Source organism: Panulirus ornatus, chromosome 58 (assembly GCF_036320965.1).
Source record: "Panulirus ornatus isolate Po-2019 chromosome 58, ASM3632096v1, whole genome shotgun sequence".
Taxonomy (NCBI): domain Eukaryota; kingdom Metazoa; phylum Arthropoda; class Malacostraca; order Decapoda; family Palinuridae; genus Panulirus; species Panulirus ornatus.
The window spans coordinates 11,628,882-11,653,097 of NC_092281.1; the positions used below are offsets into that span (position 1 = coordinate 11,628,882).

The window sequence follows — 24,216 nt, forward strand, 5'->3', positions numbered from 1 at the left end:
AACTTTGGGTGGCGTTACTCTTCGCATGTGACTGGTTAGCGATGAACTGCGTCTTCTGCAACTAATCATGGAGCTAGTACTGGTCACGTCTTCAACTCAGGATCACTTTGTTCTTCCACAGCTGACCACGAATGCAACCGGACAGGATGTGGTCCCTTGCTGCAGGTTACAAAGGTTACCACTTAGCGAGAGGCGTGACTGGTTGGCTGTGCGACTCTGGTGTAACAGGAAAGTAGATAGACGAGACAGACGGCGGGAAATGACCAGACCTACCAACTTTCACACGAGAAGCAGGACAAGTTTTGTTATCCGTGGGGTATACCTTCTCGGTGAACGGAGTCGGCCTGCTCTGCCTTGGCAAATGAACTTTACCATATAAATATGGCTCCATATACAGCCATATTCGTGCACTGAAAATGCCTGGCTGGGAAGGTTGGTCATATGAATTGAAGTTTTTAAAGTCGTATATGATTATCATCTTGACCGTTTCATTAGGTTGGTTCTAGCCATAGGAAAGGTAATAATGCAAGTACGTTCCCAGGTGATTTACAATGCCACTTGAAGTAATAAGGTAGTGCTAATGGCATTGTAAACATTATGCAGTAGTGGCAAGATGGTAGGCTCTTTCGAGCTAGGCTATCTTGCACTAATTTTAAGATTCGAGTATGCTTTACTGTATGTGTTATGTGGTTGTCCTTTCAATCTCTCTCATTCGGAATTTAGATACCCTTCATGAAATTTGCTTCTGATGGCAATGTCGACGTTCATACACATGTCGTTTGTCGGTACGGCATCTGTTGCAAGCCGTGCGTATGACCGTCTTGGATAACTCCTGAAACATAAGCAGCTACAAGGCTGAGGAAGGACGAGAAAATTAGTGTATGTATTTTAGGAATTTTTTATTGTAATTATCTTCAGTGCGCTTATAAAACCTTGCCTGGGTTATACGCATGTGAACTGACAACTAGTATATGGGACTTCACTGAAACATTCATATCGAGATGCCCCCAAACTAAAAGCAATTCTGTATGTTGTTTTATCGGGGCCAAGGATGTAAGAATAGAATACGAGCAGTACATTCGCCTCCGCATATTGACCGTGTGTGTGACCCTTGATTGTCACGATATTATGAATGAAAGTTTACCTGAACTAGTTACTGAATCCTGGCATGGCTGAAAGTGATCCAGTAGTACGAAATTCTGACCGTGTGCATTAGAAAGTTTGTACGATCATTGGCTCTGAGTATTCATGGGTTTTTATCTTAACTGTGCGAGGATACTAAATATATCGATGGCGGTAGTGTGAAAGTGAGGTTGACTTGGCTCGCTCATACCCCGAGCTTTACGTAAGCTCCGGCCTGAAGTTTTCTGTCATCGCTAAATCGGCCATGTTTTCGATCATACTAGTATGTTTTTGTGCTTTGTTTGAATGTATGTAAAGAACATATTCAGGCACGTTCGTATTTAGTGCTTCCATTCTTATACATTACTAATCTAGATAGATTCATGCGTATTTCCATACTTATGTATTCAACCTGATCTGTAGCTAATCGTGGATTATATTGAAAGGTACTTTGAAATAAGAAATCTAGGGTGCTGTAACGAGGAACCTTGGTCCTGTTACCGACCTGGACCAGTCGAGCTAGCCGTAACCCCGTGCCCTTCTATGGACTACTCTGAGGGCAGGTGGGCGAATGTGCTCTTACATAGTAAAGTTGAGCAGGTGTGACTTGCCGCACGTGTGACTTTAAGATAAACTTTATTTTTCTATAATCTAAATTAGACGAATTGTTTAAAGCAGTTATTGTTTTAGGCTGAATTATAGAGTTTTTGATGCTTCAGTTTGATGCACACGTAAGTTTAGAGCATGGTAGTTAAAAGTAATGGTAGTAAAATAATAATTGAATCATGTTTAGTTAGGCTGAAAGTGGAGAAAATAACTACTACAGGACAAACATTAAGTATTGATGTTCAAGCCCCTGTTGACTCGCACTGGATGTGGTTTAAGATGTGTACTTCTTTGTCGTAGCACGCATGATTTTTTTTTTCAATCCTAAATTTTTTCCTTTACCTAAATTAGCTTGTACTGATGTTTCCCTGAACTGATGGAGTACAAGACTTTCTCAAGAATTTGGGTAGCAGAAGTTGTGTTAACTAGAGTTCAAAAGCACTAGACCGCGTCTGATACCAATTCAGTACACGTACTGAACGAGATGTTGCCACACTTGTACACTACGTGTACTTCATCTGTATGATCTCCACCCACCCCAATATGTTTTTGTACTTCTTTTCTGTAATATCTCGTTTTTCCTGACGCGCATTTCTAGAAAGACCCGAGTGTCATGACTCGTCTCTTATCTCTTGTGATAACTGACTGGTCACACTACGGCAGTTGAAGTGATTAGGTGGCACTGAGATAAGCCTAAACGGCCTTGTAGACATTATCCCATCTACTTAAGTAACTTTTAACACTGATCTCGGGTGCGAGTGATGCCTGGGGCAATACTAAAATCAGACGAAGTGGCATCTGTCACGACTTTAATGGTCTAGTTTGCACGGGGTGACGAAGCTGTCTATTCTTGCTGGAGGCCTCTTTTTTTTTTTTTTCTTTCTTTTTACTGAGCGTATTACCTTAGGCTGCGTTGCCTTGGCCATCATACCTGATCCTTTAGGCATATATCTCCACTTTTGCCTTTTTTTTAGTTGTTGGTCTTGCGTAAGTGTTGCACCTCTCAGCATTTTTGTTACAAGTGTTTAGATAATGTTGACATAGAAATCGAAGACTTTATTTAAGTTAAATTATACTGAATGCCAATTAGGAGTATCTTCCTTGACGTGCGAGTAACATAGACTTTTATGGAGAATCTTACGAAGTATTTGATTTTCATATGTAATTAGTCTTTAATATGGCATTGTCCAGAATGTTTAAGTACTTAACACTTTGAGATTGCTATTAGATACACAGCAGTGAACTTCTGCCCTCTACCGTAGAAGGGGAACAACGAAAGCTGGGTCGACCTTGGACAACTTTGCAGGTACAAGCTACTGTTTAAACCCGTCATTGCCTTTGTGTCGATACACTAGGACGTCATTCGTGATTAAGTGGAGGCTTGATCGATGTTTTGGTCATAATTAAACAGGTTCCTGAAGAATTGGCATGTCAGTCGAGTTGCCAAGACGTGCGACACTTGCTTATGTAACACTGCCCGATAAGCAAGGTGGAGTTCTTGTTAGCGGGGTCCTTCAGTGCGTCATTGTCTGGTACCACTTGAGTTGTGGCCTCTTACATAACTCACTCCTCTTGTGTATTTGGAAATTTTCTGGTTATTTAAGAGCGTCCTTCAGATGCTGGATGAACAGAATTATCTGCGTTTCATTAATCTTTTGTAGATAGGGTTTAAAAATTGATTTTTATTTTTTCGACAGGAAATTCTGATTGTATATCTCGTTCTTGTCAAACGTAGATCGTGGAGTTCTAAAGCAAGGCAAGGTTCGTTTTCATGTTTACCCAAAGTGCACCAGATGAAATGGTGTAATTATATATATATATATATATATATATATATATATATATATATATATATATATATATTTGTGTGTGTACTCGGTTTACGAATCCGCACTGTTTAAATGCAAGGACGTAAATTTGCCTTTTTTCAGTGCGCGCGCGCTTGTGTGTGTGGGGGTTTTTTTTTGGGGGGGGGGGGACAAATTGTAAAAGACGATATTTCCGATTTTATATTGGTTATTTTGTGTTGCTTAATTTTGACAGTTTGCTGTGATTTATGTAACGAGCTGACTTTAAATTTAATAGTTTTGGAGCAATTTTACGTGAATGTATTTTCGAGGCTTAACCCCTAACTCGTATCTCTTAGATATGACTTGCAGTTGAATTCTGTGTAGTCCATGAAATCCACTCGATACAGGCAACGTAAAAAATGGTTCAGACTGAGATTTTGGATACCACGTTTTTCCCAGAAACAAAAACGAGATTACGGATACCACATTCTCATGAAGAAAAGCACTACTTGCAAAAATAAATTCTGTAAATTAGCTACTTTCAAGTATAATTTATGCAAAGATAGGGTACGGTACCTTCATTAACAAGTGGATTGTTGGTTAAAGTTTGCATGGTTCGACTCGGAGGCAGGTACTAAGTCGACAGCTCAAGTAACATGTGGTTCTAGGTTACCCCCATCCTGCTGCCATTGTACAATTCTATCCTGCTAAAATGGTAGGAATGTCTCTTCTTCTACTAGCTGAACTTTGTCTAATTACCAGCCAACCACACACTCCATGACTAGCTGAACTTTGTCTAATTACCAGCCAACCACACACTCCATGTTTGGCTATGTCTGGTCTGGCCTGTGGCCGGAGCTGGACGGACGTTTGGTTGCCTCTGCGACGAAACTGTTGTGTGGGTAATGCACTTGTTAAGAATGGGAGTCTTTTGCAGGCGTGAAGATTATGTTGCATATTTATTGTAGTATTAACCCCCTGTTGTTTTATGGGCGATACGTCGCACCCGTGATGGTTGTGCACAAATATGATTGATGGCAAACCTGCCCAGCTGGTCCAGAGGCTGAAGAGGAGTCTTTTGTCTCTGAATCGACTGCCCGCATTCTTGGTGATGTATTTGATGCCCATTTCCTGGGTGTATGGCTGTTGTTAGGAAGGGGGTCGTGAAGGGCCGAGTGACCCATGCCTTTAATGGCCACACCCCAGCAGCACACATGGCGCCAGGACTAAGATATAGTGCCGTCATATGGTGTATGGTGGGGGAGTGATAAGACTCGTATATTTAGTATGGTTGCTTTAAAAGACTTCGCTTTTTGGAATTCTATTAAGGATAAATATGGTTGACCTTGCGAAAAGTTCCTTGGATGCAACGCGTCCAATATCATCGGTGTTAACACTCATGATTTAGTAAATGTTATTTTTTTCCTGTATTCTGAGGAGTATACGGTAGCTTATCATTTACTGTGATAGTAAGTTCCCGTATCTTAGAGAGTCGACAGTTGTAAGTTAGGCGTTATATAACCTGTTGTTGGTGGGGTGCGTGTTGGGTTTGGCCCGGCGACAGGCTCCCGGTTATATCACCTCGGGAACAGGTTGACAGAATGGAAGATGGATATGGAAACCAACATGTTAATGTGGTACAGGGGATTAAGGGCCATCTACATCACCTGTGGGTGGCAAGAAGGTCTATCGGCTAGGTAAATTTTGTTTGACGTGAAACTTCAAGCGCGGGAGCACTAGTTGCATCCATATGAAGATGAATAGAGAATGTATGTAAAATGATGGAAGATAATTTGCAAAACGGGAAGGTCGTGCTAGTGGGCAACACTTGGTATGGGACGACTCCTCGGCGCCGGTTGAGGGACGTGAGAAGGGGGGCGCTGGTTGGGCTACCCAACCCAACTATACCCACAAACATCCTCGCCCTTCCTGTCTACATACCGGCCTACCATAGTAGCCTCGTCCTGTCTGCATCAGTCTACCCCGTCACTGCTCATGTACAGCCTGCCTTCTGCAGCATGATTTCTCTGGTTCCTACAACACTACTCTTCCTCATACAAGACGTTCTACAGCAGTGGTTTTCTTTAGTCTTACTCTACAGCTTTGGTCTTCCTTTATTCCAGCCTATGATTTTTTTTCTTACTCCCTTTACCCCAACCTATTACCATTGTCTTCCTTTATCCTAACCCACAATCTTTATCTTTCCTTTAGTATAACTTAAACTTCAGTCTTCCTCTTTATCTCGGCCTACATCCGTGGTGGTCTACCCTTTATCCCCACTTACACCATTGGTCTTCCTCCCTGTATCCCAACTCTCAATCTTGGTCTTCCCATTATCCCAACTTACAACCTTGTTTCTTCATCCTAACCTATAACCTTGGTATTTATGTGAACCCACAACCTTAGTCTTCCCTTATCCTAGCCTACAACCTTGGTATCACTTTATCTCAGCCTACAACCTTGTCCTTCCTCCCTTTATCCCATCATACAATCTTGGTCTTCTTCCCTGTCTCATGATCAATAACTTTACTCTTCCTTTATCCCAACTTACAACATTGGTCCTTATTTCAAACCACAACGTGGTCTTTCTCCTTTTATCCCATTGTACAACCTTGGTTTTTATATCAAACCACAGCATGGTCTTCCTCCTTTTATCCCAACCTACAACCTTGGACTGTAGCCCACCCCACATTTTTGGTCTTCCTCCCTTTATCCCACAACACTGGTCATCCTCCCTCATCCCACTTTACAGCCTTGATCTTTCATCATCCTCATTTCTAATATAATCCTATTGTTACTCCCCATGGCCCAGCTTGCAACGCATGATTTACTTCCCATGTCCCAGTCCGCAACCCATAATCTTGCTCCCCACACCCCAGTGCAACCAAGTCTTGATCCCCGTACCCCAGCCTGCAACACAGCCTTGTTCCTTATGCCTTGGTTTTAAACCTACAGTCTTGCTTCCCATATCCAAGTCTGCAACCTAAGGTTTTTCTCCCCATGCCCAGACTGTATCCTATTTTGCTCCCCCAAACTTGTCTATATTGTATGGTTTTGCTCCTCGTGCATCAGTCTGTAGCCTCAGTACTGTATTCCTCCTTGTATCCCAGTCCTCTACCTGAGTCCCAGTCCCAGATCACGTTTCCTCTACATACATCCCTAGTTCTGTATTGCTTTCCACATACCCAAGCATATATCATCTGTTCTGTATTACTCTCCCTTCCCCCCAGCTTGCAACATCAATTCTTTATTGCTCCCAATCTCTGGCATGGAACATAAGTTCTCTTAGTTCCCCATACTCCATCATACATCCTTAGTGTTGTACCCCATGCCCCAGTGTACAGCTTTAATTTTGCTCCTTCACCTTAGTCTAGGATTTATTCGGGAAACCTTGCCAGTAGGGTATATTTAACATATTTTAGATTTTGAAAGTCATTATTTTGCATTATGATATTGCTAAGGGCATTTCACATTGAAGATTCATCGTTGGTGAAATGGTGGCTGTATGTGGATGTGGTATGAAAGTGGCAAGTTGTTTGTGTATGCCCTTTGTTTAAGCAGTTTTGTTGCCATGAGCAGGGGTACCTGGTACTCTGTCCCATCATATGCTTTTTACTAGCATTTTCATAACTAGTTTCACTTGTTCACAGGATGATACTTAAACTTAATGTAAAAGAATCCGTTTCTCAAGTTTGATTGCTAACCAAGTAATTATTGATTTGATAAACTCCATTTTAGTTGCTCATTGAAATTCCTTATGGATTTTGCTAATTGTATGTTTACATAAATGTTTAGAAAATAAAGCTGTCATTGTGTTGAGGTTGAAGCAAGTTGGCCCAAGTTCTGCAATTTTAGTTGTTAGTGACTTAAAGTAACTGGAATCTACTTCACATGTCTTTGGTATTTTTCCATTAAGATCTAATATTTTGATAGGAAATGTCATGAGACTCCACCTGCATGAGGTTACGTTACTAAGGAAAAGTCACCATCCATTGGCATGGTGGTATCACTCTTAAGTGGATAAATGGAGTACAATCTCTGTGAAGAACTTATTCTAAAGGAGTTGATTCCCCCAGCTACTAATTATAGTGCGACCTTTTTGTCTGCAGTAACACTGAAAAAGCGGTTCTAGGATTTTATGATTATTATGATTTTGTTTTCCTCATTGAATAGCTGGTGAATGCTTGTTATTAGTTATTGCATGTTTTTGTTCATAGTTCATATACCAGTTACTTCATGTATCTTTTATCCTTGCTACCATTGCAGTGTCGCAGGCATATGTAACCCTTGCCACCAATGATGGCTATGCCATCGGAGCATTGGTTCTGGGTCACTCTTTGCGGTCCAATAACACCACTCGTGACCTCTGCATCATGATCACCCCAACTGTCTCTCCATCAATAAAGTGAGTTCCTTTGATGTGTATGTGCATGTATCTGTCCTGTTGGATGGAAAAATGTAGTGTTTGAAGTGAATATTTGAAAAGGTTGATTTTGAAAATACTTTTGTATGCAAGGGTTTTCTTGAATATACATGCAGAATGGATGATTTTATAGTTTGGAAGGCTTCATCTTTGGATAGTGAAAAAGGTACTAGTTTTTGAGAAATGGTGATTTGTGACAGATAGGAGTGAGAAATGGCATACCAGAAAGTAATGTATTTGGAGAAGGTTATATGAGAAGTTGATAGTTGCTTAGTCTTACAAGTTGATAAACTTCACTGCAAATATTAAATAACCACTCTGATAATTTTTACATTGTAAATAAATTACAAATTCTTAATCAGAATACAAAAAACTTTGTTTCTTACTTGGTATGACCATTTTTCATAGAAAGTGTTATATCACCAAGCATGATTAAAGGACTTTAGAATGTATTTAACAAGCTTTTCAAAAATAAGCTTGTCAGGAAATGTTAGGGGAGGAAGTGGAAGGTCATAAACCCCAGGAGCTGTGTTTACCCTCGTGTATTACATCATGCTGACTAAATCTATCATCATGAAATAAACGCTTTATATTCTATATTCGTCCTTCTTTCTTTAATCACTAAAGATAATTTTCTTTTAATATATCCTTCAACGATCACTGAATTGAGAATTTGTACTTTCCTTCAAATCCATGAACAATGACTTGAACTCAGTCCTCATAGTGTTTGTTTTAAAATGCCGAGTGTATTTTTACATGAATGAAATAATTTGTCTTGACTTTTGCCACTTTCCAAAACTAGGTTTTTGTTCTAGTCTCGCATGCATTTTGTGCACAAGAATGTGCAGTTGATCATTTCTTGGCTGTCGGTGATAATTTTTTGAGATTGTTTTTCTAGAATATTGGCAGCCTGTTATACTGATTGATAGCCCAAGAACTTAAAATTTTGTGACCAAAACATTGCAAAGGTTTTTTTATGCTTGATATTAAGGTAAATGGCTTTTTGTAACTGCATGATACAAATAGCACACAGTTCTCCCCTACTAGAATTTCCTTTTTGTAAGGCATAGATAGATTTGCAAAATTTCCCTCATACTCCTTCACAAAATGTCCTTATAAGAAGTTGGAGAAACTTTGTAGTACTTTTTTTGGCATTCTGTTGGTAATGATATATTTGTGCCTTTTTCTGAGACATGAGCATTGAAATGAAAGTTCAGATGAATTATTATAGTGATAGTTAGGTATCTGTTATCGATAGTTATAAACTTCCCTCTCATTTATGTTGTGGATAAAGTGTACTTGGGCATACTTTTTTGGGAGCCCAGTTTTGCAGAATAGGCACTCAGCTTTGTAATTTGACAAAGTGGAGCAACACCTTGGGTGTAGACTTTCTATCGGTTTGAAAAGAGAGTTTAAACAGTTTCAGAAACAGACTTTGTATGAGATACATATATACAAAGAGTCACATTAGAAGAGAAGAGTTGAGGAAAGTTCAGAAATTTTCCCTGAAAGCATCCCTATTCCCATGACCATGATAGAACTCGTTCATACTTTTAGATCATTGCCTTTGTGATGTAACCAGGAAATAGTTAGGATGCATCATCCCTTTGTTGAATAGATATGAAATCAAAAGGTATGTTTCCAAATGTATTGCAATTCCCACAGAGCCCTGTTGCATGGTGTATTCAACAAAGTGATTAGTGTAGACGTCCTGGATTCTGGAGATTCTGCCCACCTGTCCCTCCTCAAGCGACCAGAACTGGGGATCACATTCACGAAGCTTCACTGCTGGACACTAACAGAGTACTCAAAATGTGTCTTCCTTGATGCAGATATGTTGGTAGGTAACATCATGCAGTTTATGACCATTTGTTTGATTATAGCTAGACTTTGTAGAATAAAAAGGCTTCGATATTGATGGTGGGCTCTCGTTACCATACTTGTGTACAGTTAACAATCTGTTCCTTGCATGTCGTAGAAGGCGACTTAAAGGGGAGGGAGCAGGGGGCTGGAAATCCCCCCCTCTCATTTTTTTTTTTGATTTTCCAAAAGAAGGAACAGAGAAGGGGGCCAGGTGAGGATATTCCCTCAAAGGCCCAGTTCTCTGTTCTTAACGCTACCTCGCTAACGTGGGATTTGGTGAATAGTTTGAAAGAAAAGAAAAAAGAAAAATCCTTCAGAATTATAAAAGATTGTTTGGTAACCAGCTTGTTTCCTGATGATGAATCCATACAAGCACTTTAGTAAATGGCAATATTTTAGTTTTCTAATTCTGGCTGTGCTAGAAAAAAAAATTCCATGTAAATGTTGAATGAAGAACACCAACAATGAACTCGGATAAATGGAGTATAGAATTTTTTTCTGAAATCAATTGTGGATTTAGCACATTTTGAGATCATTGAAATACATTTTGTAAGAACCCCCAGGAATACACCTCAAAAGTATGCTCTGTATATTCATTAGATATTTCAATAATGCAAAAGTTTAGTAGATAATGCCAATAGTTAAATATAAATTGATTTTTCCCCTTAATCCCAGATACCCTTCCTTGTTCTCATATAAAAAGTTTGTTCTGCCAAAACTAGGAACAAAGCAGTTTACTGAAGTAGTTCTATCAGTAACTAAACTGGATTATCATACAAATTTTATAGCATTATGCATCAGGAAAATGTAATTGCAAAGTAGTACAGAATTGAAGCTGGGACACAGTTGGTATCACATATGACTGCACAGGAAACCCAAACAAATTCATGGGTGCGTGGGCATGTATAGTAGATTGTTACAATTTAAGCATTTAAAATTACACATCACTCAACTTTAAAATTTTACACAGTTACATGAAATGGTATTGCATAATGCTAAGCCAAGCAGGAAGAGATTTGGTGTTTATTATGATTCACCATTTGTTGAAGGGGAAATAGTATATTTTGAAGCCTGAAGATAAGACACCTTGGTGCACATGGGGATGAACTATTTTTTAGTATTCTCTTGTTTTTACCAGAAATTGGAGTGGCAATTTTTTTAAATGTGCTCTTCCATTTGAAAAGCAAATGCCTAATGCAAGCTACACTTTGAGGGAAAGTTGTTTAACTGTACAGGGTTGTCTCATAAGATGGCTGATTCTTTGGGAAACAGGTGGATGTTAGCTTGCATGTGTTGATAGTGATGTACCTTTACTTGCAACTCAAAGAAAATGTACTAGTGGCTTTTGTTATTATTACTGTACAACACCAGGGACTTGTGCAGCCCTGAGGCTGCATTCAACACAGCAGGGAAATGGACTGTTGTGGAGCAAGAGGGTCCTCAAGACTGTAGTTATCCATTGATGATTATACAACCTTGCTAAATGTGTTGTCTTATTCCCCATGCAACCACGAGCAGGTAAAGTCTGGCATACGTGAAAGTTAGTGTATGGATAGAGCAAGAGATCATGGCTCATCTGTTGCTGGCTCTGCCTTATTGAGGTAGGAAACTTTGAGCAAGCATGAATTTTTTTTTGACAACAGTCCACATCAAGGCTGGGACTTAATTGAAATATAGAGAGTTACATGAAGAAGAGATAAGGAAAGTATTTATGAATCTCTGAGGAAGTGAAAAACCCTTTAGAATGTGCTGGTTATCATTACTGGGAAAGACATTAGAGGCTAGGGAGTTCCAAAGCTTTGAGGTGTTGGTATGGAAACTGTTTCTAATGGCCCACCCTTGAGTTGCCAATGGCCACACTGTAATTATGTGATGCAGTAGCTTCCTAAGTATTGGGTGGTCTAGCAAGTGGTAGGGGCACTTGAGCAGCCAGCTCTTAGGAGCATAAACCAAAAAAATACCTATAGGAGAGGAAAAGTGAACAAACATTGCAGCATAGGACAAGTGGGTCAAGGTTTGAAGTTAGCTTGGCAGAGTTAATTCAGACTGCTTTCGACTTTGTCAAGGATACAGAGCAAGAAATATACCCCCGATGTTTGAGCATATGCAATGCAATTCCACTGATACCATTAATGTTTTGGTATTTTGCAGGTTGTAGTAACATGGTCAGGGTTTGTTGAGTACACTAAGAAAAGTATTTTCCTGGATGGGTGTGATGAATTTAAAACTGATCTGTATGACTGTGTTGTCTCAGAAGGGTTCGTAAGCATGTATGTTAGACATTTTCCTCATAATTGTGGAAGCTGCTTTTTATAGTTATTGTTCTAGAAATGGGAAATAACTATAACTTGACAGGAAATTATGCTAATGATTGATTTATTAGGATATCATGAAAGCAGGGCCATCAGTGTGAGGCCCAACCAATAAGCATTTCCCAAAAATCTTTTATGGTTCCCTATTGTTTCTAACAAAAAGGAGTTTTTTCTTTTTGCATGTGTATATCCCAATATTGACAGTATTTAAAAAATTACGATTGGATGTGCCCATGTTAACTAGAAGACATAATTGTACTTTAGTGAAATATATTTGAATTAATTTAGATATGAGTGAAGTTTTTTCTTTATACTAGTTTGTAAATCTACGTTGAAAATTATTTCTTTACAGTGTGTGCAGAATCCTGATGAACTATTTTCCCATCCAGAACTTACAGCAGTTACTGATATTGGATGGCCTGACTGCTTTAATTCTGGTATGTTTGTGTTTGTACCCTCCCGAGATACATATGCCAAGCTCCTCCGAGTTGCAGAAGAGAAAGGTAGCTTTGATGGTGGTGACCAAGGTCTTCTCAATACTTACTTCACCGACTGGCACCGCATCTCATTTGTTTTCAATATGGTTGCTTCAGCCACGTACACCTACTTGCCGGCATACAAACAGTGAGTTTTTACTAGTTGAATTCATATGAAAACATGTCTCCTAACTCTGTTTATAGTATAATTGGATTTTCTTAAGAGGTTAAAGCAAAATTGGAAGACTTACAGATGGGATTTCACTTAATTGAAAACATGAGTAGGGAAAAATGTTTGACACGCATAATTCACCATTTCAGATATGAAAAAAATAATTCCTTGAAACATATACAAGGCTCCCTTGCAAAATATTCTGATTAGCTTGTTAATCATGATTGTTCCAATTTGCTTTCCCTGTTTTACTGAAATGAAAAATTCTTTGTAAATGTTAGGTTCATCATTGTGTTGCTGGTCCTAGTTGGGCTAGAATAACCTTGTACCCTCCAAGGAAAAGTAATGGGGATTGGTTTGTAATAAGATATAAATATTGTGATAGGGATGTTTAGGGATGTTCAGTGGATGATCAGTCAGGATATGGCCTTTTAGTGAAAAGGAAATAATATTGTTGAATTAGACAAAAAGAATTTGATGGATGTGTATTATTTTGAGTTTTATTGTGCAGTGATTCTTGTCGATACTATTGTACAAATGTAAAGTGAATGCTCTAGCTTTAGAGCAGTGATGGGTGTGGTTGTCATACCATGGTTGTAACAGCAAGATTGCCACAAGCAGCAATATTATATTGTAGGAAGGAGTATAGGTAAACTTTAGTGCACTTGATGATATGTCTGCTGAAAATGCAGTGGGTAGGGTGAGTATGAGGAGGATGGGACTTTGGATGGACTTAGTCCATGGATTATATAGTTTGCAAAAAAAGGACAGATAGCTCTGTGAGTTACTTTAACAAGTAATTAGTTTGTATGGATTGTAAATGAAATGGCATGAAGGTCTTCAAAATTCAAATTCAAAGCAACCAGATTGTTATATGCATAGATGAAGTTTGTCTCCAAAATTTGAAGACTGCTTGGTCCCATGCCAGTTCATATTTGGAAATTTTACCTGTAATGCAAGTGGCAAGAATAGTTAATATTGTATGGCTGTGAATCCGCTGTAAATGAAAAATGTATGTGAAAGGGAATTTTATGGGTTGACTGGAAATTCCTTCCAGCATGTTTACATTGTTAGAAACTGTTTGAAGATTCCCATATGGGTGTTAGTAACCCCACAGCAGATTACCTTTACAAATTAATAATGTGCCAGAGGACAAGGTTTACTTTAGTTGTTATTGACTGAGAAATTGAGCCAGGAAAAGCATAATGAAAGGACTTTTCCAAAAGTGGCACGAGATTGCTCCCACATAAACCTGTGAGACTGTCATCGCTTGTCCTGAACTTGAAACTTGCTGGTACATGTAAACTTCAAAATAAGGACACCCACTTGGGTATGAAGCAAGTACTAGTATAGATATTTGATTATAAACTAAATCTTCTCATTCATCAGAACAAGAGGTTTTCATCCACAGATTTGGAGTAAATGCCAAGTTAATTCATTTCCTGGGATCTATGAAACCTTGGCAGCATCGTTATGATGTTACCTCTGGTAGTGTACAAACTCCAGCTGGATATCATCACCTTGCTCCTTACCTCAACTCTTGGTGGGCCATCTATATTCGTCTTGTTCAACCAGGTATTCCAGAAATGGTAAGTAAAAGTTTTCTTTTAGTTTTTCTGTTGTCTTTTAGTTTTTCTAAAGGAGCACTTGAGATTTGTTTTAAATGTGAAGCTTTGCACCATTATCAGAAATTTAGGTACAGCATATTCTGATGTTAAAGCATGAAGATACTGTTAATAATTTTTATCCTAAAAACGAGTAATATGTGATTGTAAACAATAGTTTTTTCTACTAGCTATATCTATTGGGTGTTGATCATTAAAGCAAGTCTCAAGTGTTGTTGTAGTGACTAGCATGAGAAAATTACACACATTAATAGGTTGAGTACTAATGAAGGAAACTCCAACTTTCTTTTAATTTACTGGTCAGGAAACACTTGGCTGTAATCAGACTTGGTCCTGTCCATTGGGATCAAAATCTTTAATGCACTTGAGTTTTGCTGATTATTAAAGCAGGTCTCGAGTTTGTTGCAGTGTCAGTTGCATGCTTAAATAATATAATAGATTGAGCACTAATGAAAGGGGAATTTCATGTTTTCAAATTATTAGGTGGAAATATCTCGGCTGTAGTCACATTTTCAGGGCTGTTCATTAGGATCCAAGCCAGTAATACACTTAAGCTTTCCGTAGTTAGATTTAATATGTGGCTATAGTCAGTTAGGTATTCGTCAACCAGAATACTTTTCAAAATGGGGTGAAGAAGTGCAATATTAGTTTTCCAGTGCCACATTCTTTTATCTAATTACCAAATAGCAAGGAGTAGATGCAGATTTTTTTCAATTGTTTTTCATTCATTAGACTTATAATTTGATAGAAAATAGAGGTGATTCATGCATATCTTTAATGCTCCAGTGCTCCCCATCAGTGCATTTTTTTAACCCAAACATTTGTATTCGTAGTGTGATATGGTTACCTTAATTCTTCACACCTTTCAAGGTTCCATAAATACCCTTGATGCATTTGTCAGTAGTTCAGTTTTCTTAGTGTTATTCATTGCATATTTTTATGGTCCCTGCATCATGATGATGTGTTCCTGAAAAACACAATGGAAATGAATCGCCTGATAGTGACATATTTTACCTTCGGATTCTTTGGCCATAAGGGAGGGAAGTTTCTCGACTATAAAAGATTAATAAATGAAATGACCAACAGTATAAAGTACTGGACAGGTACATTATTGGTGTAAGCATTTGAAGTAGAATAATAAGCTGAAAACACTACAGAAATGATACTTACCTGAAGATGTATTGGGCAAGTGAAAGGTTCTGGTGAGCAGCAAAGTCCCTCTAAACATCAAAGTTTTCCTCTAAGCTGATGCTGTTCTTGCTCCTTTTCCTAGAACCAAAAAGACCAAGGCACTTTTCAACTATGGTGCTCTATAGGTTTAGGAGGATATGTGCTATCTACAACTTAGGAAAGTGGTTTGTATGTCCACCGTAGCTCTCTTACATTGGACTGGTTGCTGCAGGGATGCTGCTACTTGCTGGTAACCAATCACCCGTGAATTGCTCCCTGTTCTTTGCACAATGCGGCCTATCTTTGTCTGTTCCTGGCAGTGCCTCGTTGATGCAGAAAATGGCAATAAAGTATGAAAACAAAATTAGCATGTAATGTACTCTTTCAAAATTTACATTATTCCATTTCTCTTTATGGACAACAAACGGTATACTATATATGCCTTGATGACATTATCACTTGCCAGCAAGTTGTTACAATGGTGAGCAATCACTTTCCAGAGTAATAGCTTGCTGTTGCTGCATATGGATTTTTTATCCATGTCTACATTATTTTTTTCATGTGCACTGGATAAACAGAACACTAGGTAATTGGATATCAGGTAGTGGGGACTAGGCATAAGTTGTACTAATTCCTTAGCAGCTTGTTGCATTGTTCTGAAGTGCTTTAAGCTCTGTAATTTAGGGCAAACAGTTTCTTCACTACAGATGAAACAATAACTGCCTCCTGTTGTATTACATAGATGCTGAATAAGCCTTTAGCTTTCTAGTTTTGTCATAACTTCATCATGACTAAGTTGAATGTCTAATTTATGTACAATACGTTATAAATTTTTTTTGCTTCGTATTTACCAATTCGTGATTCTCATATCTCGCTGAAAACTTTCATTTCCATACCATTTTCTTTGCCATAGAATCCTTTTTTCTTGTTTAAGCAGTTTTTCTTTTACATCATGCCCTGGATTTTATTGGAGACTATTGTCTTCCTTTTGAATGAATTTCACAATGTACATCTTTACTTGAGTTTTACAGATATTAAGATTCAAGAAACAGAAAAGCAGGTAATTTCGTTTGAATTGCACCCATTTGTACTTTATGAAAGTTTTTATCTTTTAACTTGATAAATTGTATATTTTTTTGTATTGATAGCAATGTTCTTAATTGAATTTATCATTCTAGATAGACAAAAAAAAGATATTATAAAGATTGTCATGGTATGAATTAGGTTTCAAACTGTAAATCACAGTGGGACTTGGCTCAGTAAAGCTGAAAATTGGAGGGAATGATCTGTGAGGGGGGAGTTTGTGATAGATAAATGCTAGGCTTGATGTGCTTTGGCTGTTATATGAATCTTATGAATGAGCATCTCTCTCTGTACAATGAAAACTCTGAGAAAGGGAAAAATGAGTGCTGATTTTTGTAGACTTGAGAAAGTGGGAGTAAACATAAATGGGAGACATGTTGAAGTATGGGATGCTAGAAATTTGTGCTGGATTAGGACGAACATGGACGTTACTGGGGTCCATTACAAACTAAACTATTAATGGGTATGAAACTACATGCACTTTCTTTACATGGAAAAGTTTCATTAGTTTAATCTCTTAAAAAAAAAATTATTACGAATATGAATTTAGTTTTTCTTAAGTTTTCAAACGTTTTGATAAAATAAAAAGATATAATCACCAGCATTGGTTTTTGTAATGTGATATTCATATTTTTGATGTACAATCACCAGCATTGGTTTTTGTAATGTGATATTCAGTATGATTAGAAATGTGTGTAGGGCATGATATAACCGTAATAGAGAAGTTAAATTCCGTCATTTTGCCCCATATTCAATTTAAAGTCTTTGACAAAGATCTTCATTGTGTATTGGTAAGTTTTCATTTGTGCATATTTAGTAAGGATAATACACTCGTGAAACTTTAATTAAGGAATGCATTGGTGTTTGCCGTTTGGTATTGTATATGGAATGGTGTGATTATATAATATGTATTTACTGTTTGAAAATAGTTTGGTCATGTAACTCTCAAAACTTAACATTTCCATTTGGTCTGCTGTTTCTCAAGCTACCATGGTAATTTTGTGCTTGATGCATGAATTAATCTTGTGATAATATTTTCTCACACAGGATATTCCAAGACTATTGGCTGTGAAGTCTCCTCTTGAAGATACGAAGGTAAACCTTGTGATTTGTAGAAATTTTAGTGAGTTACAAAATGTTGCTTTTGCAAATACTAATAACTGCTTCAATTAGAAACTTTAAAGGGATACTTGTAAATATCATTATTCATAGAGATACCTAAAACCAGATTTCCAGTAAATCTGGGTCTCAACCTTTAGACCTAACAAATAGCTTATAGGAATAAATAATGCCTCATGATCTTTAGAACTAATTAGGGCTGAAAGTAATAACTAATGATACCTCATAACAATAAACTCAATTAGGTCAGAGATATGTCAGATAACCTTGAGAGGGCAAAATATGTCAAATAACTAATGACTAGTATAGCTGACCTAATAGTTTAGCATACTAATCCATTGTATAATTCCTTACATGCGGCTATTCAGAAAATGGATATAAGTGCAATTGACTCTAATGAAGGGCGCAGTCATTCATATGGCCACTACTATTTACGTGGTGGTAACGAGGTAAAGGATAAACCCGATGTTCATAACAGAGTAGTCAGCAGTTTGGAGCAGCATAATCGGTGTGTATCTAGTGGAATCAGTCTTTCTAATGATAAGGAGTGGAGTGGCATTAAGGAGAGTGAAAACGTAGAATTGGCTGCTCCAGATGATAGCATTGAAGAGGAGGTAAACATAATTTAGCACTACAGATCTTTATGACTTGGATTGGGGCAAGAAGGCTAAGTTTTGAATACTAATGAAGACTACGACTGCTCCAGTTTAAGGTGGAGGACCTTACCTGTTGAGTTGCTAGCTTAAGAGATATGCATGGGATTCCTTTATTACCCTTGGTTTTTCTTAGTTTTTCTGATTCTTGTGTATTTACCTGTGCAAGCTGAAAATTGATTGATTTTAAGTTTATCTGATGTATGAACTGCTCGGCTGTGATCAATTAGCCTTGGGAATTCGCAAAAAATGTATGTTAACTTTTTTCAAATTATCAACAGATATTTCTCCAACAGAGGCACTAAGCAAGTATTGTATTCGTTTCCTAAGTTTACGATCCTAATATGGTTTATGGAGTTTTTGTAACTGAACAAGCAAGGTTGTAGAATTCTGTAGTCAAGGGGCATTTGATTCTGAACTTGAGAGTAAGAAATTCACAAGTTGATGTTTGACTTAAATTTGAATACTCTAGTTAATCTTAATATACGAACATATGCATATATTCATAAAAGCACTAACTAAAACCTGTATTACCCTAATAGGTTGCACAGCAGTTAGCTGGACTGCACTTGGGACAAGAAAGCATTCAGGAAGGACTCGCCAGATGGGAACGAGGAGAACCGGATTATCTGGGACGTGACTCCTTTGCAAACATCCAGGCCTACATAGACTCTAAGCTGAAAAGTGGGAAGTAACTATACAGAACAGCTCTGTGCACATTTTTCTCATGGAGTACTGAATGAGTGACTGTATGCAATGAAGAAGTTGAGTATCCAGATTGAGTGAATAGTGGAGAAAGCTTATTGGCCTATATAATCGATGTTTTATTGCTAACATGGTACAAGCATTTAGTGTCTTGAAAGCCTTGACCCTGTTTGCATTCATAAATCATATATGCCAAGTATGACTCATAAGCATTGGGATATGCACATCAGCATCCTAGTTTGGATGTTTAATGCATTATTTATGCAGCATTAAATTTAGACCAGGATATTCAAACTTTTTTAATTACAAAATGCCTTTTTTGTCAGTATAGCAGGTGAGGCTGTCACCATACAATATTGTAAGCTTCCTTCAAAATAAAGTTCCCCTCCATTGCTTAAGCTTCATTGTTAGGTGAAAACTGTGTCCATATTATCACTTAGTGCACAGTTTATGATTTTGATCTATAGGGAATCTCAAGTTTTTTGTTTAATTGGATATCTCTAGTCTAATTTGTTGCTCAACTTTTTATATAATGTAAGCAATTCAGTGCCTTTGCCAGATGTGTTAAAGGGTGCAGTAGGTACTTGGGTTATGGCTATATGTTATTTCCCATGACAGCTTGTGACGTTTGGTAACCTTGGTAATAAAACTACCATATAAGACAAAATTGGAAGAAATTTCTTTATTCAGACATTCCGCATTGCCCAAAATGTTTGCACTAAAGGAAGTATTCCTGAATTTATAGAATGTGCCAAATTGGTTGGTATGTGCCACTTGAATAAAGACTACATATTATTGACATTTTTATTATCCCATTTTCATATTAATGCTTCATGGTAGACATTACTTTAAAGAGGTTTCAAATGTAAATTCTGAATATGCAACCATGGTTCCATACAGAAAAACTGGTACTTAATATTTTGTAATAGATAGTATATAAAAGCACATCAATGTAAAAAAGTGAATGTAATTTTTTTCAGAATTTTAAAGTTGGATCATGCATTCCAGCACTACAATTTAAACTTAGCCCACCTGAAAAATTAACGACCTACAAATTGAGTCATCTAAATAATAAGTACCACACTATAAATACTGTACATCCAACAAAGTACTGTTTTACAATGGGGATGTAGCTGTTTCTTTGGACCACATTGAAAACTGTTGAAATTGATTTTATGCAAGAATGACTTTGCTACACTTGGTCTCTTTTACATACTCTTTTTATGATTTCTGACAAGCCTATAACATTTTATTTTACTCATTATTCCCCTAATTCAGCAAGAGTGTGCCAAGAACAGCAAAAAATGGCTTCATGTGGTGAAACCCCCTTAGTCATGTTTAATGCACTAAAACCAGAGCCTACCATCCACAGGAAAAACCCACAGACCAATTCCATGGTTTACTGACTGCTTCATGTGCTGTGGTTCTAATTAGACAATATTTTCCCCAAGTCCCAACCTCACTCATGTACCACATTGCCCCAATTTTCTCATCCCATCCTTGCCTTTGGGCCTCCTAAATATTCAGGTCCCAGCACCTTGCCCTCTTTTACACATTTCTTCCATACCCTCATCCACAGTTCTCTTCTTCCTTTGCCTCTAATTACACACAAACCCTTTTTGTCTGTTTCTTCATTTTCTTCCTATGCCCAAAATATTTCATCTGGTCCACTTTCTTAATCAGACTGCACTTACTTCCACATCTCTTACTCTGTCATTTATTACATGCGTGATTAAACTCTTTTACACACCACATAAGGCTGCAAGACATTTTATTTCCAACAGATCCATCCTCTTAGTGAGTTCTGGGACCAAAAGCCTCTCCATACAACACCACTGGGATTCTTATTTCTTTAAACATAACCATGTTTGCCCTGACAATGTTGGATAACCTCTCCTTCCACTCACTACTAACCCAAAATCCTCTCACACAAATGTGTAATTACCCTAGACTTTCTTCCCTTGCTCCCACCCTATAATTTCGATCAGGTCCTATGGTTCATCTGATCCAGGTGTGTAAAGCATTCCTTTTTCTAGGTATTCCCAAAAAATAATTACTTATATATTTCATGTGCATTGTACGAGTTTGGGTTAATGGCCATCTAGTAATCGACAGATGTAATTCCAACATACACAACTAAAAAATGCTGATTATACCCAAACCCAGAATCAATTGGGTTTGGGAATATTTTGTTGGAACTTTTTTCTGTGTTTATAGTGAGAAAAAAATTGGGTGTACAGGGACTTCTACCAAGAGAATTTTTTGTCTCGATCATTTTACCCATGTATTTCATTAACCTAAACTGTACTGTAAACGCACACTAGTCCTGGGTATCTTGACCCCCTTTCCAGACAAAATTTACGTAACTTGTTTTGATTTCTCCTTAATGAACAATGACTATGTTCCTATGTTACACTTATGGTGTCTAGAGATACTGTCCATGCTGTAACTATAATTATGGATGCAACTCTTATAGTGATTCACATATTTCTTGTGTATCATCTCTGCTGGTTTTAGGATATGGATGCTAAATATACATAAAAATGCAAAGTTGAATTTGAAAATAACTGAAAAAAAGAGTACTTACAAATCAGACAAGTTACTACTATAACATAAAATTTTTAATGATTTTAGAGAACAGAATTGAGATATCCAGACATGAGGAAGCCTGAGAGTGGACCAAAGCAGTAGAAAATAGGAATGCCACTGAGCAATTAAATGCACTCCATGCTTCATTTTTTCTGGTGTCAACAAAAGTCCACATCAAGGCCAGGCCTCAACTGACACCTAAGGAGCTTAATGAAAGGGAATATATGAGAAAAAGTATTTAGGTATTTTGAAGAAATTGAAACGCCCGTCTTTTAAGAAGTGCCAAATGATATTTATTAGGAAGGACATGAAACGTAAATTTCCAAAGCTTTGAGGTGTAGGAAAGAAACTGTCAAAACAGCCCCTCATTGAGTAACCAACAGCCACATAGTAAACTTGTGATGCAGTAACTTGCCATGTGGTCTAGCTAGTGGTGGGGGCAGACAAGCAGCCAGTTCTCAGTTAAAAAAAACAAAGGGATACCTTCAGAAGGGAGAAAGTAAACAAGTATTGCAGCAGAGGGCAAGTAGGGTCAATTTTTTAAGTTAGTTGAGGAGAGTTGATATGTCAGACTGCTGTCAACTCTGTCCAGTAAAGATGCAGTGCTAGATCCACCCCAGATGTGAGAGTAGTACTCCAAACAAGGATATATTAACTTTCTATGGATGGAACACCTGTTCAGAAATTTTTTTTCAACATTTAAAAACTCCCAGATTCTTAGAGGCAGATTTGGCTAAGCTACATCTTCATTACACCCTCAGCGTCACCAAACTACATCTTCACTAAATCCTTGACATTCCTGTCTACTGATTTTGAACTTTACAACTCAGGACAAAGACCAACTTCACCACACCATCATCTCCTTTATTCCTTAGACAACAGTTGCCTTTGACTTGATCCACACGGTGCTGGTCAAAGGCCTCTTTACTAAATCAGTGACACTAATTGCCTTTAACACGAACCATAGCGATCAAGACACTGGCAATCTTCACCAAACTCTCATATCAATTACATCCTCAACACCACTGGTCTTAAATGTGATCCTTTCAGGCCTTTGTCCTGACTCATGAGAGTCATAACAAAGGACTTCTTCACTACATCTCAAACATAAGTGGCCACAAACGACATCATCACTTATATAATTAAACTCCAATTAGGAAGAAGTTGATGAAAATAAGTTACTTTGACAAGTAATGTCAAGAAGTCCTGAACTTGACTATTACATATAAATAGAGAGAGGGAGAGAAATGATTTACAAAAATCACAAGCCTTTCAATGGAATTCAAACATAGCAAACGTATAATTTATCATCATTACACCACTAATTTAACGGTCATAAAATATCAAAAATTTAATTTAGATCAAGAATATGAGAATTTTTATTCCCATGCATAACAAGCTTCTAGGCTCTGCTGATCCTAACACAAATTAAACCTAAAATTTTTTCTTGTCCACTAAAATAACTTTTATTTTCAAACCCGATTAAATTTGGACGAATATCTAGAGACTGTAAGTACCTTTTCCCTTACATTAAGTGATAAATCACAGAATGATTGACACAAGAGGAGTAAATAATCATCAAAACGAATCAAGAAGAGGTGGTGTGGGGAGCGACAGATGGTCGCACACTAGTATGAGGGTACTGGACAGACATGATTCCCCTGAATGAAGTCCTGGAAGGCCATTACACGAAACCTATTGATTTTACAGTTACAAGGTTCGCTAAATCGAAGGCATTAGAGAAGGTTCAGCTTAAAAGTTTCAAGGAAGAGCTGAAGAAACATTTCATTAGCAACTGAGAAGCGGTAATGCTGTAAATGCTGACTAAATTCTGTCTATACAGTAGACATTAGTTCAAGAATGGGTCATTACACGGTATGAAGCTCCTCCCCATGTGAACAAACTGTTAATTAAACAACCTATCAGCTAAAGAGAACTGAATTATTTAAATTCATTCTCACAGACACAAGGTACTAAATCATTTCGGATCAAGTGATTCAAAACAGTTTTACAACCCACTTGCCTGTTTACTTATTACGATTGTTCTCGAGAAGATATGCAATAACCATTCTTTTAAGCTATTATGCATGGAGAGTACGAATTCATATAGAAATTACTGATGGGTAGGTTTCATTTTTTGTGTCTTTGATATATAGCTTATACGATTTTCTAAATATCGGGGTACAATCGATAATGATGTTTAACATGGTGGTATAGTCTAATAGTAAATCTCTGAAAATTGGCAGAACTATGACTTCCTTATAAGAACGCTTGGAAGGTATTCCTGTCACAAATACTGATCACAAATGAATCACTTTCTCAGAACTAAATTGATATTCATGAAAACTACACCGTTTTTAGTTTATTTGATATTGTAAATATAATTCTCTAATTATTAGTCATATATTAAAAACAATATTTGGTTTATTCATAAATATAAAATATTGAACTACAATAGCTTTTGTTTTTATTTTTAATATTTGTGACGTGTACTTGTTGTTTTGCCAG

At 37.4% G+C, this 24,216-nt stretch overlaps 1 protein-coding gene across 11 annotated transcripts in view; it reads left to right on the forward strand.

Annotated features, from left to right (window-relative positions):
* The window catches only part of Gyg (glycogenin 1), an 83,117-nt gene extending 63,203 nt beyond the window's left edge, over window positions 1-19,914 (forward strand). For 5 of the 11 annotated variants that reach the window (XM_071695181.1, XM_071695189.1, XM_071695188.1 and 2 more), the window contains exons 2-8: window positions 7,785-7,923; window positions 9,607-9,781; window positions 12,469-12,740; window positions 14,176-14,353; window positions 17,690-17,737; window positions 18,130-18,210; window positions 18,957-19,914. In XM_071695181.1, the coding sequence (XP_071551282.1) occupies window positions 7,785-7,923; window positions 9,607-9,781; window positions 12,469-12,740; window positions 14,176-14,353; window positions 17,690-17,737; window positions 18,130-18,210; window positions 18,957-19,109 (1,046 nt within the window). In that variant the 3' untranslated portion in view covers window positions 19,110-19,914. Of the gene's footprint in view, window positions 1-126; window positions 433-7,784; window positions 7,924-9,606; window positions 9,782-12,468; window positions 12,741-14,175; window positions 14,354-17,689; window positions 17,738-18,129; window positions 18,211-18,956 lie in introns of those variants that run through there. The other 6 variants (XM_071695185.1, XM_071695187.1, XM_071695186.1 and 3 more) reach the window with 4 other exon arrangements.
* The last annotated feature ends 4,302 nt before the right edge of the window (window positions 19,915-24,216 follow it).